General features: G+C 40.6%; 1 protein-coding gene across 7 annotated transcripts in view; it reads right to left on the minus strand.

Annotated features, from left to right (window-relative positions):
- Positions 1-12,246: 12,246 nt before the first annotated feature.
- LOC106597706 (uncharacterized) overlaps positions 12,247-19,167 on the minus strand; it is a 159,546-nt gene continuing 152,625 nt past the window's right edge. For 3 of the 7 annotated variants that reach the window (XM_045711799.1, XM_045711800.1, XM_045711798.1), the window contains one exon: positions 12,247-12,507. In XM_045711799.1, coding sequence (XP_045567755.1) covers positions 12,389-12,507 — 119 coding nt within the window. In that variant the 3' untranslated portion in view covers positions 12,247-12,388. Of the gene's footprint in view, positions 12,595-13,162; positions 13,238-13,462; positions 13,605-19,167 lie in introns of those variants that run through there. The other 4 variants (XM_045711803.1, XM_045711801.1, XR_006763221.1 and 1 more) reach the window with 3 other exon arrangements.

The raw sequence follows: 19,167 nt of genomic DNA on the forward strand, positions 1-19,167 counted from the left end.
ATGGTGCTTTAAGATGTATTACAAATGCTAGATCACTCCCCCATCACTGTGATCTGCATGCTATGGTGCAATGGACCTCTCCCTCCACCAGGAGGCTAAATCACTGGTACACTTTTGTGTCCAAAGTATTGATGGGACAACTCCCTTTGTATCTCTGTTCCTTACTGACCAGATCAGTCACTCAATATAGTCTTTGTTCATAGTCGCTGCTGTCCTTGTATGTTCCTAAGGCTAGAACTGAGATGGGGAAACAATCTTTTTCCCATAATGCCCCTTCGTGCTGGAACATGCTTCAAAATATTGTAAAGTTAGGGGAGTTAGTGTCCTTGCCTGTTTTTAAGACTCTGATCGACAACACTGTTTGATAACTGCAGTTGTTTCAAATCTTCAATTGTAACCTGTGACAATTTGTATATTGTGTTTATTTTGTATTTTTCTGTAATATTTTATGGACCCGCTGCTATTCCCTGTTTTACCTTCTTGCCAGGTCGCTCGCAAAATAGTTTTTCAACCTCATTGGGTTTTACCTGGTTAAATAAAGGTTAAATTATAAAGAAATATATAGCCTCGTTATTGCTCATTTATTGTTTTACTTTTTATTTTTTACTTTAGTGTATTTAGTAAATATTTTCTATTGTTTTAATTGTATTGTTTGTTAAGGGCTTGTAAGTATTTCACGGTAAGGTCTACTACACCTGTTGTATTTGGCACATGTGACAAATACAATTTTGTTTTATCTGATAGGAAAAATGCATTGGCTCACGTACCTAGAAAGGGTTAATCGGATATCTTCATTTCATGATATATAAACCCTGATTTAGCCCATTATAAACTATATAAATTACTCCTATAAATGTCATATTCACAGATTTTTTTTTTTTTTACCATAATATATGCCATGTAGCAGATGCTTTTATACAAAGTGACTTAAAGTCATGTGCTCATACATTTTTAGGAATGGGTGGTCCCAGGAATCAAACCCGCTACCCTGGCGTGACAAGTGTCATGTTTTACCAACTGAGCTACAAAAGACCATGTCCCAAGCATCTCCTGACCTTCTCTCGACTGGACTGTTCCACAACATAGTCTTCAGGGTTATTAGTTCTGGTGATACAGAAATAGAGGAAATCAAGTCCAAGTTGAAGAGAAGCAATAAAACAAATGTTGTAGTTAAACACAACCAGCAACACCTCTCTCTCACCATGTCACCTTGAGGTTGTAGTTAAACACAACCAGCAACACCTCTCTCTCACCATGTCACCTTGAGGTTGTAGTTAAACACAACTAGCAACACCTCTCTCTCACCATGTCACCTTGAGGTTGTAGTTAAACACAACTAGCAACACCTCTCTCTCACCATGTCACCTTGAGGTTGTAGTTAAACACAACCAGCAACACCTCTCTCTCACCATGTCACCTTGAGGTTGTAGTTAAACATAACTAGCAACACCTCTCTCTCACCATGTCACCTTGAGGTTGTAGTTAAACACAACCAGCAACACCTCTCTCCCACCATGTCACCTTGAGGTTGTAGTTAAACACAACCAGCAACACCTCTCTCCCACCATGTCACCTTGAGGTTGTAGTTAAACACAACTAGCAACACCTCTCTCTCACCATGTCACCTTGAGGTTGAAAGCTGTTAAATGGATTATAACATACTTACTTTTCCCTCTCATCTCATCTCCTCCCTTGGCAATGGTGGATAACATCTATCATCACCACCATAATTACCAGATCCATTGCACACAAAGCCCATTTTCTGGTGGTGGTGATAAAAAACAAGGAAATAACTCCTTTCCGTGGTGTTTAGAGCCCCCACTGACATCACCACAGGCCAGTTAGTTAGGATATTGTTGATGACAGGTTGACCAAACAAAGAGACTCACATTCATTCATACAACTGAGAGTAACTACTCCATGCTTCACGGTGGGAACCACCGACCAACACTTTTTGGGTTACTACATGGTTCCTTATGAGTTATTTCAGAGTTTCTTCACTGCTATTCTACAATGTAGAAATAATACAAATAAAGAAAAACCCTTGAATGAGTAGGTATCCAAACTTTTGACGGTTACTATATATACACATATACAGTATATATACAGTGGGGGAAAAAAGATTTTGATCCCCTGCATTAAAATGCAAATCATTTTCTAACATTTTTTACATGTGTTTTTCTGGATATTTTGTTGTTATTCGGTCTCTCACTGTTCAAATAAACCTACCATTAAAATTATAGACTGATCCTTTCTTTACCAGTGGGCAAACGTACAAAATCAGCAGGGGATCAAATACTTTTTTCCCCACTGTATATATATTAGGAGGGGTTAAGGTGGCGCTAGTGTGAAATGCACGTACGTTCTTTGGCAATTTCAACCTGTTAAAGTCAAAGTCAGCGCTCTGCTATTTTCAAACTGTTGCGCAAGGATTGGTAATTTACCAATCAGCTCGTTTGAGCTCAGATGGGAAACGTTAACGGGATCCAAAGTCTCATTTCAGGCATTTCAGGATATTTAATACCAACCAGAAACTGGTGTTAATGCTATTATGGTATGAATTTGGACAGTAATCAAGGCTGTTGATAAAGCGTTTGTTTGTCTCGTGAAACCGATTGGAAATAAATCTTTATCGACTAAGCTTTATTAAAAGGTCAAGTTTGAGAGGAGTAAAATAGTGAGCTGACATTTGCTGACCTTTTTATATTGTAGGCAGGCCTACATTATTTTAACCATGTAGCTCCGGATTTGGGCGTAAAACCCTCTCCATGATGTAGGCTGCATGTGTCCAGGCCTACATTATTTTAACCATGTAGCTCCGGATTTGGGCGTTAAACCCTCTCCATCATGTAGGCTACATGTGTCCAGGCCCATCATGAAACTAGATATGAGAACCTCAGTGAATACCTCGTATTTAGAAGTTATGACCGTGTAACAATATCTTGTTTTCCGTTTCATATGTTCAAAACACAAGCCCTCCACAGGCTACCCCTTACCCTCAGCTGGTTCAACAGCAATGCCTTGTGTCTTTTCTATACTGGCAGTTTTATGATATTACATTTTACATGTATTAATTGTTGTTGTTAAACAAAAAATACTGGTTCCTTGTTTTTCGTTCATAAAACAAATAACTAATTTGAATGATTCACTATCGTGATTCACCACCCGCTTCCCCTAACAACTTGTTTCTTCATCAAAACCTTTCCCTTTTGCGCCAGCACTAGCCCATCATTCTTGGTTGTGAAAATAGAAAAGTATTTCTGATAAACCCCCCTAACCTACAGCTCCACCAGCAGCGCTGAGATGTACCATCGCATCAGGTTTGTTAAAATAGAGCCAGGGGTCTCAACTTGATGTTAAGAGTTAGAATAGTACAACACACAAAGAGCCATTTAGAAACGTGGTTGTAAATCAGCAATTTCCCTCCTGTTATGTCACTGACAGTCACTCAATCATCCCACCATGTCAGTTTCAGTCATCAGGAAGTTGGAGAGGAAACAAGCAACCATGCCACCATAATTAGACAGGAAGCCAAAAAACACTCTTCACTATTCAGAAAGGGCGGTATATATTATATTATAGTATTATAGTATTATATTATAGTATTATAGCATTTTATTATATTATAGTTTTATATTATATTACACCACCATGTTGCTACCAGCAGAACCATTTATAAGAGCTTTTATAAGGCTGGCGTATTTTGATAGCTCAAACAAGGAAGTGAAAGACTTGACTGCCAAGCCGTAGTACAGCTGGTCTACCGTGCTCCTGCCACTGACTGCTGTCTTCACCTGTAGCAGTGCTGCGTGGGTAAAATCACTGGTGAAGCCCCAAACAAAAAATAAGCGATGTTACAACATATGTGTTGTGATAATTTGATAAAACAAAAGTGTGGTTTAGATCTGGAGTGGCTGCACTTTTCGGTCGCGTTTCTCTGAAAGAGCGCTCCCGCCATAGAAACGTCCCTTACCTTGATGGCAATGTTTTGGCAGCCCATAAATTGGTGTCTTTTCTCACGAATTAAACCACACAAAAACGTAACAAATTTGCTGAAATGAATTATGTACATATGTGCACAAATTGAATGTGAGATTGTGCTGCACTTTTGGTGCTTTTAACTGAGAGCCATAGACATTCCCAATTACCCTGATTCTAAAACACAAAAGGAGAGTAAGAACTACTACTATCCAGACTAAGAAAAGGGCAGTACAAGTCCCTATAACACCAGCTACAACTCCCTTTCTACTCACTGACACTAAGCTATCCAGAGAAGCCACCCGCCTGAAGACCGCTACTGCTGAGCAGCATAGTCAGTCAAACCCAGGTTATTTAACACAGAACGGAAATCTGGAATAGATTGCAGACATTTCGCTAGTCAGACAGACGTTATGAAGCTTTGCGCACCTGAAGACCAGCAATCTACAATGAATTGTTTTTGGAAGACAGTGTTTATCGCTTTTTCCCAGCATGTGTTTGTCTACATTACGGAATCCTCCGTGCTTTCTACAATTACAGTCGTTTTGAATGACACTGTCACACTCCGCTTCTCTGGATCATGCGACGGTATTATCGAATGGAAGCATCGCCATGAGAGTGAATCGGCAGGTGTCAAACACACCACGGTCGCTACACTGCACCAAGGAGATTTCACACCCAGAGTGGGCTTTGAGAACAGGGTTAAACGCGGGTGGTTTGAGTGTCACTGTGGTAAGACTCAAGAAGATGTAAAAGTTGTAGTTTTAGCCCCCATTGTGGCAAACCTGCTTACATTGGATCTAATTTTCAACTCAGCTTCTATGGCTTTACTAAAAAACAAACTGCTGACAGTGAGGTAAACGTCTACTGCAAAAAGGATGGAGACACCGTAATGAATGGCAGGGAATATAATCTATGGCCCTCGGTTTGAGAACTGGGATTCTGGGTCCAACGATGCTTACAGACAGGGACACATTTTCCTCCCCCTCACTGACTTGAGCCTTTCTGATCAGGGGAAATGCATCCTAAACCCTGACAAACAGATAAGAGGAAATCCAGACTATGTCTCTCTCTCTCTCTGGTATCTGAGTAGAGAGACACGACTGTTGCAGCACAGTGTGTGTGTAGTCGGGGCGGATGCATAGTGTGTGTGTAGTCGGGGCGGATGCATAGTGTGTGTGTAGTCGGGGCGGATTCATAGTGTGTGTGTAGTCGGGGCGGATGCATAGTGCGCGTAGCGGCCTTCTGACACTGAGGAAGTGAAAGACTCTCGGCCGCCGAGCCAAAACGAGCTACACCCCAGATAGCAGAGCTGCTCAACGGCTTCACTGGCAGGGTGCTCACAATATGCTCAAAGTCCAACCGTTCTCCTCCTGACCAACACCACTACAGCTGTTAGTCGGAGGCACGCCGCTTTTTCCATCGTCAAACCCTGTGTCCTCCGTTCCCTTTCCTTAAATATCATCATATCAGCATATATACACAATATCATTATATACATTATACTATCGTTATATTTCTGTGGTGCAGAAATCATCTGATAGTTCTGAACACAATCGAATACTTTTTGAAGTTTATTCAAGTAGTTTATTCAAGTAGTTTATTTAAGTAGTTTATTTAAGTAGTTTATTCAAGTAGTTTTTCAAGTAGTTTATTCAAGTAGTTTATTCAAGTAGTTTATTTAAGTAGTTTATTTAAGTAGTTTATTCAAGTAGTTTATTTAAGTAGTACACTATATTTGCCATTTGCAAAATACCTATTAACAGTAATACATACATTGGAATTCTACGTTGTAGCTCTCTCAGATAAAGTACTTAACACACATCGAGGAATACAGTAAAAATACGCCCAGAGTGGTAATATTATAAAAAAAACAGTAGTCATAAATGCTAAAGTATTAAAAACAGCAGTCAGATAAAAGCTATTCTTGAACCTGGTAGTGGAGGTGCTCCTGTCCTTCCTCCACCCAGTCAGCCTGCCCGACCGTCCTGTACCTCCACCCAGTAGGTTTGTGTTGGCTGTCCATGTCAGGTCGGGACCCACTGGGAAAACACTAGTCGAGTCAACGTTGTTTCCACGTCATTTCAATAATATTACGTTGAACCAACTTGGAAAAGACGTTGAATTTACATCTGTACTCAGCGGGCAGAGATGTTTATGGACTGACATTGCCCCCTTTACTCACATGTGCCGAATACAACTGTTGTAGACTTTACTGCGCAATGCTTGTGAAATAAACTTTCCCAATGATACATAGTTATAATAATACACAATTAAAAAACACAAGAGGAATAAAATAAAATACACAAAAACTGAATTCTATACAAAGGGTACCAGTACCAGACCAATGTGCAGAGGTACGAGGTATTTGAGGTAGATACAGTATGACAAAACAGGCTGCACAGTAACAAGAAAACAGGCAACAATAGCAGCTAGGTCATGTCTAGTGCTACTTGATGCTTAGAGAAGATGGGCAATAATAGTAATGAGCTTTTTTGGTATTGAAATACTCTGGGTCAGTCTTTAGATCTGCAAGCTACACCCACCTGATGACCTTCTGGCACTTGATTGAGCGGGCAGCAGAGACCAAGTTTATAAGTCACAAGCACCAATCTGTCTGAAACACGTGTTACTGGAAGAAAACCAGTAAGGGACAACTTCATTAAATACTTAAGGGGTTGTAAGGCCCCGGTTAATAGAAGAATTTGACAAAGTCCCAGAATCTCTGCAAAAGGTTAGTTCTTTATTCAGAGAGCTCTAAAAATCATACAACGCACATAGCCTTTTATACCTCACATTTGGTCATACCGTACCCCTTATAAATGCCCCTCCTCTTGCTATTTACAAGAATGTTCCAACACATACATTGCTTATCATATCCTGCACAATCTACTGCAAGCCTTACGGTTTCTCCCCTCCCTGGATGGGGAGACCTCCTTCCTGTTATCAGTTTCACAGTTGTCTATCACAAGTTGTCTGTTGACAGTTCCTCTTTTCCTATGCACACACATTAGAGAATTCTAGTCTTATGATTCTAATACATTTCACTCAATTATACAGTGACAGGGTGGAATAATTTAGTCATTATCTTAAACATATAATTTCCTTATCAGTACCCAATTGTATTATTTTGTATATTTTGGTTTTCTGAGTTTTTGAGCACTTATTAAACTGCTCCGTTTATACCAAGTTCGATCTCCTGCGCCTGACTTCCCTGCCACCAGCACGCACTCTTACATATCAACCGGACCTGACTTCACACCCTAATTAAGTTAGTAGGTCTACAGAACTCTATCCCATCAACCAGACCTGGCTTCACACCCTAATTAAGTTAGTATGTTTACAGAACTCTATCCCATCAACCGGACCTGGCTTCACACCCTAATTAAGTTAGTATGTTTACAGAACTCTATCCCATCAACCGGACCTGGTTTCACACCCTAATTAAGTTAGTATGTTTACAGAACTCCATCCCATCAACCGGACCTGGTTTCACACCCTATTTAAGTTAGTATGTTTATGGAACTCTATCCCATCAACCGGACCTGGTTTCACACCCTAATTAAGTTAGTATGTTTATGGAACTCTATCCCATCAACCGGACCTGGCTTCACACCCTAATTAACAAGGATTTACTGTTACATAGGCTGAATACTTTTCAGGTGCATTTTTATGGATATTGATAGAGTCAAAAGTGTTCTTGGCTTGTGCCAACTCTGTTCTGTGTCTGTGCAGATGTGAATTGGTGGTGCAGCAGGAATGTTTAGTTGAGAGTAGTGCGCTGTCTGGTAAAGAAGGGCCACTAGATGATTGCACAGAGCACTTCCTGCAACACAGAAGCAGTGGTTTTGGACCACGACCACTGGTACGGAGTGCTTTAACACCATCTGTGAAGATACGTGTGATGAAAGACTGAAGTGAGAAACAAGAATGATGCAGCTCATAAATAACAATTAACATAGTAGTTTCTAGTCTTCTTAACTAGGGGTTCATTTAACTATACAGGAATAGATTGTGTCTCAGTGAACACAATTACCAAACACTGCATCAACAGATCTTTACCAAATAACCTGTTAACTTTCACTCTTCCTCATGGACCTGTGACAGGCAGCCCTCAGAGTGATCTCCCCTATCAGATACTCCCCTGTCAGATACTCCCCTGTCAGATACTCCCCTGTCAAATACTCCCCTGTCAGATACTCCCCGTTAGATACTGTGTACAAGACATGAATAACAATTATTTTTAGCTAGCAAATATAGCTACCAAGCATAACTTCACAAACCACAGCTCCTGTACCAGATGATGGTACTCTATATACGGGCTGTGGAACATCACAAACCGCAGCTCCTGTACCAGATGATGGTTCTCTATATACCGGCTGTGGGTCATCAGGACGGGGTGAACCCACATTGAGCGCTGTCGCTGCGTTGATAGATCGCCGCAATAGCCAAGAGTTTCCACAGTTTGAAATTCATGATGGAAATACAGGTATGAAGATGACATCACTATTTACAGTCTAATACACTCCCTCCAAAAATCAAAATATAAGCGGGAAGACATTTAATTCGGTGTCAAGGTGTCAATAATGTTGTCTTTTTAAAAAATTGCCTATTATATGCAAATAAACAATTAAATACATTTTCAGATTTTATACACAGTTTTTTTCTTTGGGCTAGGGGCAGTATTTTGAAGTTTGGATGACAAATGTGTCCAGAGTAAACTGCCTGTTACTCAGGCCCAGAAGCTAGGATATGCATATAATTGGTAGATTTGGATAGAAAACACTCTGAAGTTTCTAAAACTGTTACAATAATGTCTGTGAGTATAACAGAACTGATATGGCAGGCAAAAACCTGAGGAAAATCCATTATTTTTGATGTGAGTAGTTTTCCATTGAAAGCGTGACTGTGTGCATGCTCTTCGTTGTTTATCCTTTCTATTGAATACGCTATTGTCCGGTTGAAATATTATCGATTATTTAGATAATTGACAACCTGAGGATTAATTATAAACATCGTTTGACATGTTGAGCCAGTGGATTACTGAACAAAACGCACCAACAATATAGAGTTTTTGGGATATAAAGAAGGACTTTATCGAACAAAATGACCATTTATTGTGTAGCTGGGACCCTTGTGATTGCAACCAGATGAAGATCTTCAAAGGTAAGTGATTTATTTTATTGCTATTTCTGACTTGTGTGAGTCCTCTACTTGGTTGGAAAATGTTTGTATGCTTTTGTAAGCGGGGCGCTGTCCTCAGATAATCGCATGGTATGCTTTTGCCGTAAAGCCTTTTTGAAATCTGACAAAGCGGCTGGATTAACAAGAAGTTTATCTTTTAACCGATGATTAACAATTGTACTTTCATGAATGTTTATTATTACTATTTCTGTAATTTGAATTTGGCGCTCTGCAACTTCACCGGATGTTGTCGAGGTGGGACGCTAGCGTCCCAATGATCCCAAAGAAGTTTTAATAATTAAAAAAATCTTCAATGACTATTTACCCGTGAATAAATTAATGAAATGGAGAATGGATTAAACTATTTACCTGTGAATAAATTCATGAAATGGAGAATGGATTCAACTATTTTCCCCATTTATCCTTCATTCAAACTTGCTGAATTCTTGACGCACAATTGAACATGCTGCCATATTCTGCCAGCAGCCCACAAGCACAATTTACCGCTATCTAGTGTAGACAGGCATCACCCTCTATCTAGTGTAGACCAGGCATCACCCTCTATCTAGTGTAGACCAGGCATCACCCTCTATCTAGTGTAGAGGAGGCATCACCCTCTATCTAGTGTAGACAGGCATCACCCTCTATCTAGTGTAGACCAGGCATCACCCTCTTCGACTCTCCGGGTGAAAACTCAACACCAGACTCTTTGCTGATTCCTGCCTGTGACGCACTGCCGTCAGTCGTTACTATGGTGATTTATAATGCCAGCTGACCACAGCTCAAATAAACCTTGTTGATGATCAAAATGCTAAATGTAGAGATATTTTTATGTTAAATGAACATGGTTAGTATTAGTGGATTAAATACATCAAGGCCTACTGCTTGGAACTGGATATACTGATGGGTTATTTTATTATTGACCCCGTAGCATTTGATTTAAAAACCATGTCAGTTATCCAATAGTAATACATGCATCAATCCACTGAACCTGATTACCAATCATCATCAATCCACTGAACCTGTTGACCAATCATCATCAATCCACTGAAGCTGTTGGCCAATCATCATCAATACACTGAACATGAGGTTGGCCTATCCATCATCTCAGCTCTTTATAACAGACTAATGACCTGTCTCCATAGCTCTTTATAACAGACTGATGACCTGTCTCCATAGCTCTATATAACAGGCTGATGACCTGTCTCCATAGCTCTTTATAACAGACTGATGACCTGTCTCCATAGCTCTATATAACAGACTGATGACCTGTCTCCATAGCTCTATATAACAGGCTGATGACCTGTCTCCATAGCTCTATATAACAGACTGATGACCTGTCTCCATAGCTCTATATAACAGACTGATGACCTGTCTCCATAGCTCTATATAACAGACTGATGACCTGTCTCCATAGCTCTATATAACAGACTGATGACCTGTCTCCATAGCTCTATATAACAGACTGATGACCTGTCTCCATAGCTCTATATAACAGACTGATGACCTGTCTCCATAGCTCTATATAACAGACTGATGACCTGTCTCCATAGCTCTATATAACAGACTGATGACCTGTCTCCATAGCTCTATATAACAGACTGATGACCTGTCTCCATAGCTCTATATAACAGACTGATGACCTGTCTCCATAGCTCTATATAACAGACTGATGACCTGTCTCCATAGCTCTATATAACAGACTGATGACCTGTCTCCATAGCTCTATATAACAGACTGATGACCTGTCTCCATAGCGCTATATAACAGACTGATGACCTGTCTCCATAGCTCTATATAACAGACTGATGACCTGTCTCCATAGCTCTATATAACAGACTGATGACCTGTCTCCATAGCGCTATATAACAGACTGATGACCTGTCTCCATAGCTCTATATAACAGACTGATGACCTGTCTCCATACCTGTCTCTACCACAGGTCTATATCATCTGCTCAACAAAATGTGTCAATTATATTATTTTATATTAATACAATTGATCTGATTAAAATGTTTCTTTTAACAAGTAATATTTATTTTCTCAAAAAGGTAGGGGTCTAAATTATTGACACCCCTACACAGTAAAAAGTATTTGGTAAGGTGCCACCAGCCTCCTGTGGTCCTGTTGATATACCTGTTATTATCAGGTACTGGACATAAGAGGGTCTGTAACAGATTCTAACAGGAGACCTTAGTCCATCGTTCCATTCAATTCAACACTATCAATACCTGAGGGGGATTAGAAAGACATTGTTTATGGGGAACACATATATAGAATAACCAGGAAATGGATATAAACCCATAATACAAACATGGGTAGTAAAACTTCAAAAAGTAAAGAACTAACTACTGAAAGTGGATTATAGAGTAGTGACCAACACGTTGATCAGAGGACTCTGTCTCACCAAGATTCATATCACTCAGTTATATACTCAGAAACTCAGCTTTGTTAAGAGGGATAGGTCTCTATAGAAAGTTACTGTCTCTCTATAGTAACTCAGCTCTATAGTTATAGTCTCTCTATAGTAACTCAGCTCTATAGTTACAGTCTCTCTATAGTAACTCAGCTCTATAGTTATAGTCTCTCTATAGTAACTCAGCTCTATAGTTATAGTCTCTCTATAGTAACTCAGCTCTATAGTTATAGTCTCTCTATAGTAACTCAGCTCTATAGTTATAGTCTCTCTATAGTAACTCAGCTCTATAGTTATAGTCTCTCTATAGTAACTCAGCTCTATAGTTATAGTCTCTCTATAGTAACTCAGCTCTATAGTTACTGTCTCTCTATAGTAACTCAGCTCTATAGTTATAGTCTCTCTATAGTAACTCAGCTCTATAGTTATAGTCTCTCTATAGTAACTCAGCTCTATAGTTATAGTCTCTCTATAGTAACTCAGCTCTATAGTTATAGTCTCTCTATAGTAACTCAGCTCTATAGTTATAGTCTCTCTATAGTAACTCAGCTCTATAGTTATAGTCTCTCTATAGTAACTCAGCTCTATAGTTACAGTCTCTCTATAGTAACTCAGCTCTATAGTTATAGTCTCTCTATAGTAACTCAGCTCTATAGTTATAGTCTCTCTATAGTAACTCAGCTCTATAGTTATAGTCTCTCTATAGTAACTCAGCTCTATAGTTATAGTCTCTCTATAGTAACTCAGCTCTATAGTTATAGTCTCTCTATAGTAACTCAGCTCTATAGTTATAATCTCTCTATAGTAACCCTATAGCACATAGTTAAATTCTGTAGTAACTCTTCCTCCCCTCTCCAGATCATCCAGATCATCCTTCTGTGGTCCAGCAGCCAGTAAAGGCTTCATCTCAGGAGCAGACTTCCTCCCTGGACCAGGACCAGACTTCCTCCCTGGACCAGGACCAGACTTCCTCCCTGGTATAGACTCCATCTCCATCCCTTCAATCCCCTCAGACTCTATTAAAGACAGAAAGGATGAAGGAACAACATCAGAATAAACTGACCAGACAGAGAGAGAGACAGATAGAGATAATAAACTGACCAGACAGAGAGAGAGACAGATAGAGATAATAAACTGACCAGACAGAGAGAGACAGATAGAGATAATAAACTGACCAGACAGAGAGAGAGACAGATAGAGATAATAAACTGACTAGACAGAGAGAGAGACAGATAGAGATAATAAACTGACCAGACAGAGAGAGAGACAGATAGAGATAATAAACTGACCAGACAGAGAGAGAGACAGATAGAGATAATAAACTGACCAGACAGAGAGAGAGACAGATAGAGATAATAAACTGACCAGACAGAGAGACAGAGATAATAAACTGACCAGACAGAGAGAGAGACAGATAGAGATAATAAACTGACCAGACAGAGAGAGAGACAGATAGAGATAATAAACTGACCAGACAGAGAGAGACAGATAGAGATAATAAACTGACCAGACAGAGAGAGACAGATAGAGATAATAAACTGACCAGTAATTCTAGGAAACATTAGAATCATAAAGACTGATTACTTTGGGAAGGAGTCTGTGTTTTCTGTTGACCACCTGGAGAGGTGGAGAGGGATTGGATGGTTTCTTCAGCTTTCCCTGAGGACAAGAACAGATAGTCAGAACCCACATGTTGGTGAGCAAACCTTAAAAACATGACAATGCACACACAGACACGCGTGAACACACACACACACACACACACACACACACACACACACACACACACACACACACACACACACACACACACACACACACACACACACACACACACACACACACACACACACACACACACACACACACACACACACTACTTACTCAGCTCTTCTTTGAGTTCATCTGTAAAAATTAAATAAAGATAGTGAGAATTAAATAATCATTGAATCATGAGATTTATACACTACATGACCAAAAGTATGTGGACACCTGCTATTATCTAACATTAGGTAGAAACACTACATGACCAAAAGTATGTGGACACCTGCTATTATCTAATGTTAGGTAGAAACACTACATGACCAAAAGTATGTGGACACCTGCTATTATCTAACATTAGGTAGAAACACTACATGACCAAAAGTATGTGGACACCTGCTCATTGAACATTCCAAAATCATGGACATTAATATGGAGTTGGTCCCCTTTGCTGCTATAACAGCCTCCACTATTCTGGGAAGGCTTTCCACTAGATGATGGTACATTGCTGTGGGGACTTGCTTCCATTCAGCCACAAGAGCATTAGTGAGGTCTCCCTCTCTCTCTTCTCTCAGAGGACCTGTGCCCTAGGACCATGCCTCAGGACTACCTGGCCTGATGACTCCTTGCTGTCAACAGTCCACCTGGTTGTGCTGCTGCTCCAGTTTCAACTGTTCTGCCTGCGGTTATGGATCCCTGACCTGTTCACCGGATGTGCTACCTGTCCCAGACCTGCTGTTTTCAACTCTCTAGAGACAGCAGGAGCGGTAGAGATACTCTGAATCATCGGCTATGAAAAGCCAACTGACATTTACTCCTGAGGTGCTGACCTGTTGCACCCTCGACAACCACTGTGATTATTATTATTTGACCATGCTGGTCATCTATGAACATTTGAACATCTTGGCCATGTTCTGTTATAATCTCCACCCGGCACAGCCAGAAGAGGACTGGCCACCCCTCATAGCCTGGTTCCTCTCTACCCAGTACAGCCAGTAGAGGACTGGTCACCCCTCAGAGCCTGGTTCCTCTGGTCTACCCAGTACAGACAGTAGAGGACTGGTCACCCCTCAGAGCCTGGTTCCTCTGGTCTACCCAGTACAGCCAGTAGAGGACTGTTCACCCCTCAGAGCCTGGTTCCTCTCTACCCAGTACAGCCAGTAGAGGTCTGGTCACCCCTCAGAGCCTGGTTCCTCTGGTCTACCCAGTAGAGCCAGTAGAGGACTGGTCACCCCTCAGAGCCTGGTTCCTCTCTACCCAGTACAGCCAGTAGAGGACTGGTGACCCCTCAGAGCCTGGTTCCTCTGGTCTACCCAGTACAGCCAGTAGAGGACTGGTCACCCCTCAGAGCCTGGTTCCTCTGGTCTACCCAGTACAGCCAGTAGAGGACTAGTGAGGTTGTCATAAGCAAGGGAAGGTAAGGGACAGACGCAGCGGATATAGTGCTCATCTTTGTTCTTTATTTAGAAAAACAAAATAAACAGACAACGAAACAGTTCCGTTCCAGGAAACCCAAAGGAGAAAAGGGCTGCCTAAGTATGGTTCCCAATCAGAGACAACGATAGACAGCTGCCTCTGATTGGAAACCATACTAGGCCAGTCAAAGAAAAAGACAACATAGAAATATAACACATAGAATGCCCACCCCACATCACACCCTGACCTAACCAAACAGAGAAAAACATCTCTCTCAGGTCAGGGCGTGACAGCGTATTCCTCCAAAGCTCAGTTGTCCTGAGTCTGCATAACTCTGCCAGGACCTAGGATCAAGGGAGACACTCAAGTGTTTTAGTACTATATCTCTTGACACAATGATGAAAATAATCATGGCCTCTAAACCTTCAAGCTGCATACTGGACACTATTCCAACTAAACTACTGAAAGAGCTGCTTCCTGTGCTTGGCCCTCCTATGTTGAACATAATAAACGGCTCTCTATCCACCGGATGTGTACCAAACTCACTAAAAGTGGCAGTAATAAAGCCTCTCTTGAAAAAGCCAAACCTTGACCCAGAAAATATTAAAAAACTATCGGCCTATATCGAATCTTCCATTCCTCTCCCAAAATTTTGAAAAAGCTGTTGCGCAGCAACTCACTGCCTTCCTGAAGACAAACAATGTATACGAAATGCTTCCGTCTGGTTTTAGACCCCATCATAGCACTGAGACTGCACTTGTGAAGGTGGTAAATTACCTTTCAATGGCATTAGACAGAGGCTCTGCATCTGTCCTTGTGCTCCTAGACCTTAGCGCTGCTTTTGATACCATCGATCACCACATTCTTGTAATGAAAATTATATGATTACAGGTTTGACTAAATGATTTCACCCTGAAAATGTATAACCGAGTGATTGTAAGATGGAGGTACTAATGTGTGTGTGTGTGTGTGTGTGTGTGTGTGTGTGTGTGTGTGTGTGTGTGTGTGTGTGTGTATAGGAAAAGTTTAAGCTTAAGGATTTAGCAATGTAAGCAAGACATTCAAGGAAAATGGGGAACTGTTAACAGACAGCAGACAACTTGTGATCACTGTGAAACTGATAACAGGAAGAAGGTCTCCCCACCCAGGGAGGGGAGAAACCTTTAGGCTTGCAGTAGATTACAGTGCCTTGCGAAAGTATTCGGCCCCCTTGAACTTTTCGACCTTTTGCCACATTTCAGGCTTCAAACATAAAGATATAAAACTGTAATTTTTTTGTGAAGAATCAACAACAAGTGGGACACAATTATGAAGTGGAACGAAATTTATTGGATATTTCAAACTTTTTAACAAATAAAAACGTAAAAATTGGCCGTGCAAAATTATTCAGCCCCTTTACTTTCAGTGCAGCAAACTCTCTCCAGAAGTTCAGTGAGGATCTCTGAATGATCCAATGTTGACCTAAATGACTAATGATGATAAATAGAATCCACCTGTGTGTAATCAAGTCTCCGTATAAATGCACCTGCTCTGTGATAGTCTCAGAGGTCCGTTTAAAGCGCAGAGAGCATCATGAAGAACAAGGAACACACCAGGCAGGTCCGAGATACTGTTGTGGAGAAGTTTAAAGCCGGATTTGGATACAAAAAGATTTCCCAAGCTTTAAACATCCCAAGGAGCACTGTGCAAGCGATAATATTGAAATGGAAGGAGTATCAGACCACTGCAAATCTACGAAGACCCGGCCATCCCTCTAAACTTTCAGCTCATACAAGGAGAAGACTGATCAGAGATGCAGCCAAGAGGCCCATGATCACTCTGGATGAACTGCAGAGATCTACCACTGAGGTGGTAGACTCTGTCCATAGGACAACAATCAGTCGTATACTGCACAAATCTGGCCTTTATGGAAGAGTGGCAAGAAGAAAGCCATTTCTTAAAGATATCCATAAAAAGTGTCGTTTAAAGTTTGCCACTAGCCACCTGGGAGACACACCAAACATGTGGAAGAAGGTGCTCTGGTCAGATGAAACCAAAATCGAACTTTTTGGCAACAATGCAAAACGTTATGTTTGGCGTAAAAGCAACACAGCTCATCACCCTGAACACACCATCCCCACTGTCAAACATGGTGGTGGCAGCATCATGGTTTGGGCCTGCTTTTCTTCAGCAGGGGCAGGGAAGATGGTTAAAATTGTTGGGAAGATGGATGGAGCCAAATACAAGACCATTCTGGAAGAAAACCTGATGGAGTCTGCAAAAGACCTGAGACTGGGACGGAGATTTGTCTTCCAACAAGACAATGATCCAAAACATAAAGCAAAATCTACAATGGAATGGTTCACAAATAAACATATCCAGGTGTTAGAATGGCCAAGTCAAAGTCCAGACCTGAATCCAATCGAGAATCTGTGGAAAGAACTGAAAACTGCTGTTCACAAACGCTCTCCATCCAACCTCACTGAGCTCGAGCTGTTTTGCAAGGAGGAATGGGCAAAAATTTCAGTCTCTCGATGTGCAAAACTGATAGAGACATACCCCAAGCGACTTACAGCTGTAATCGCAGCAAAAGGTGGCGCTACAAAGTATTAACTTAAGGGGGCTGAATAATTTTGCACGCCCAATTTTTCAGTTTTTTATTTGTTAAAGAAGTTTGAAATATCCAATAAATTTCGTTCCACTTCATGATTGTGTCCCACTTGTTGTTGATTCTTCACCAAAAATTACAGTTTTATATCTTTATGTTTGAAGCCTAAAATGTGGCAAAAGGTCGAAAAGTTCAAGGGGGCCGAATACTTTCGCAAGGCACTGTATGTAACATGGGGCAGGATATGATAAGCAATGTATGTGATGGAGAAGACTTGTAAATTAGCATTGACCGTGTTAACCTTTTATGGATAGGGGGCAGTATTTTCACGGCCAGATAAAAACGTACCCGAATTAATCTGTTTATTACTCCTGCCCAGAAACTACAATATGCATATAATTGTTTGATTTGGATAGAAAACACCCTAAAGTTTCTAAAACTGTTTGAATGGTGTCTGTGAGTATAAAATAACTCATATGGCAGGACAAAACCTGAGAAGATTCCAAACAGGAAGTGCCCTCTCTGACCATTTCTTGGCCTTCTTTAGCCTCTTTATTGAAAACAGAGGATCTCTGCTGTAACGTGACACTTTCTAAGGCTCCCATAGGCTCTCAGAAGGCGCCAGAACGTTGAATGATGACTTTGCAGTCCATGGCTGAAAAACAGTAGCGCATTTGGATAGTGGTCGATCTGAGAACAATGAGACGGGCGCACGTGTGCACGTGAAGAGTCCATTTTACATGTTCAGTCTTTGAACGAAAACAACGACTCCCGGTCGGAATATTATCGCTATTTTACGAGAAAAATCGCATAAAAATTGTTTTAAAACATCGTTTGACATGCTTCGGAAGTACGGTAATGGAATATTGTGAAATTTTTTGTCACGATACGCGCACCCTTCGTTACCCTTCGGATAGTGTCTTGAACGCACGAACAAAACGCCGCTATTTGGATATAACTATGGATTATTTGGAACCAAACCAACATTTGGGTGTTGAAGTAGAAGTCCTGGGAGTGCATTCTGACGAAGAACAGCAAAGGTAATCCAATTTTTCTTATAGTAAATCTGAGTTTGGTGAGTACCAAACTTGGTGGGTGTCAAAATAGCTAGCCTGTGATGGCTGGGCTATCTACTCAGAATATTGCAAAATGTGCTTTCACCGAAAAGCTATTTTAAACTCGGACACCGCGATTGCATAAAGGAGTTCTGTATCTATAATTCTTAAAATAATTGTTATGTTTTTTGTGAACGTTTATCGTGAGTAATTTAGTAAATTCACCGGAAGTGTTCGGTGGGAATGTTAGTTCTGAACGTCACATGCTAATGTAAAAAGCTGGGTTTTGATATAAATATGAAATTGATTGAACAAAACATGCATGTATTGTATAACATAATGTCCTAGGAGTGTCATCTGATGAAGATCATCAAAGGTTAGCGCTGCATTTAGCTGTGTTTTTTTTTTTTTTTACATTATATGCTAGCTTGAAAAATGGGTGTCTGATTATTTCTGGCTGGGTACTCTCCTGACATAATCTAATGTTTTGCTTTCGTTGTAAAGCCTTTTTGAAATCGGACAGTGTGGTTAGATAAAGGAGAGTCTTGTCTTTAACCTGTTGGGGCTAGGGGGCAGTATTGAGAATTTTGAAAAAAATATGTGCCCATTTTTAACTGCCTCCTACAACAACTCAGATGCTAGGATATGCATATTATTAACACATTTGGATAGAAAACATTCTGAATTTTCTTAAACTGTTTGAATGGTGTCTGTAAGTATAGCAGAACTCATATGGCAGTCAAAACCCTGAGACAAATTCTGACAGGATG

This window comes from Salmo salar, unplaced genomic scaffold (assembly GCF_905237065.1).
Source record: "Salmo salar unplaced genomic scaffold, Ssal_v3.1, whole genome shotgun sequence".
NCBI lineage: Eukaryota > Metazoa > Chordata > Actinopteri > Salmoniformes > Salmonidae > Salmo > Salmo salar.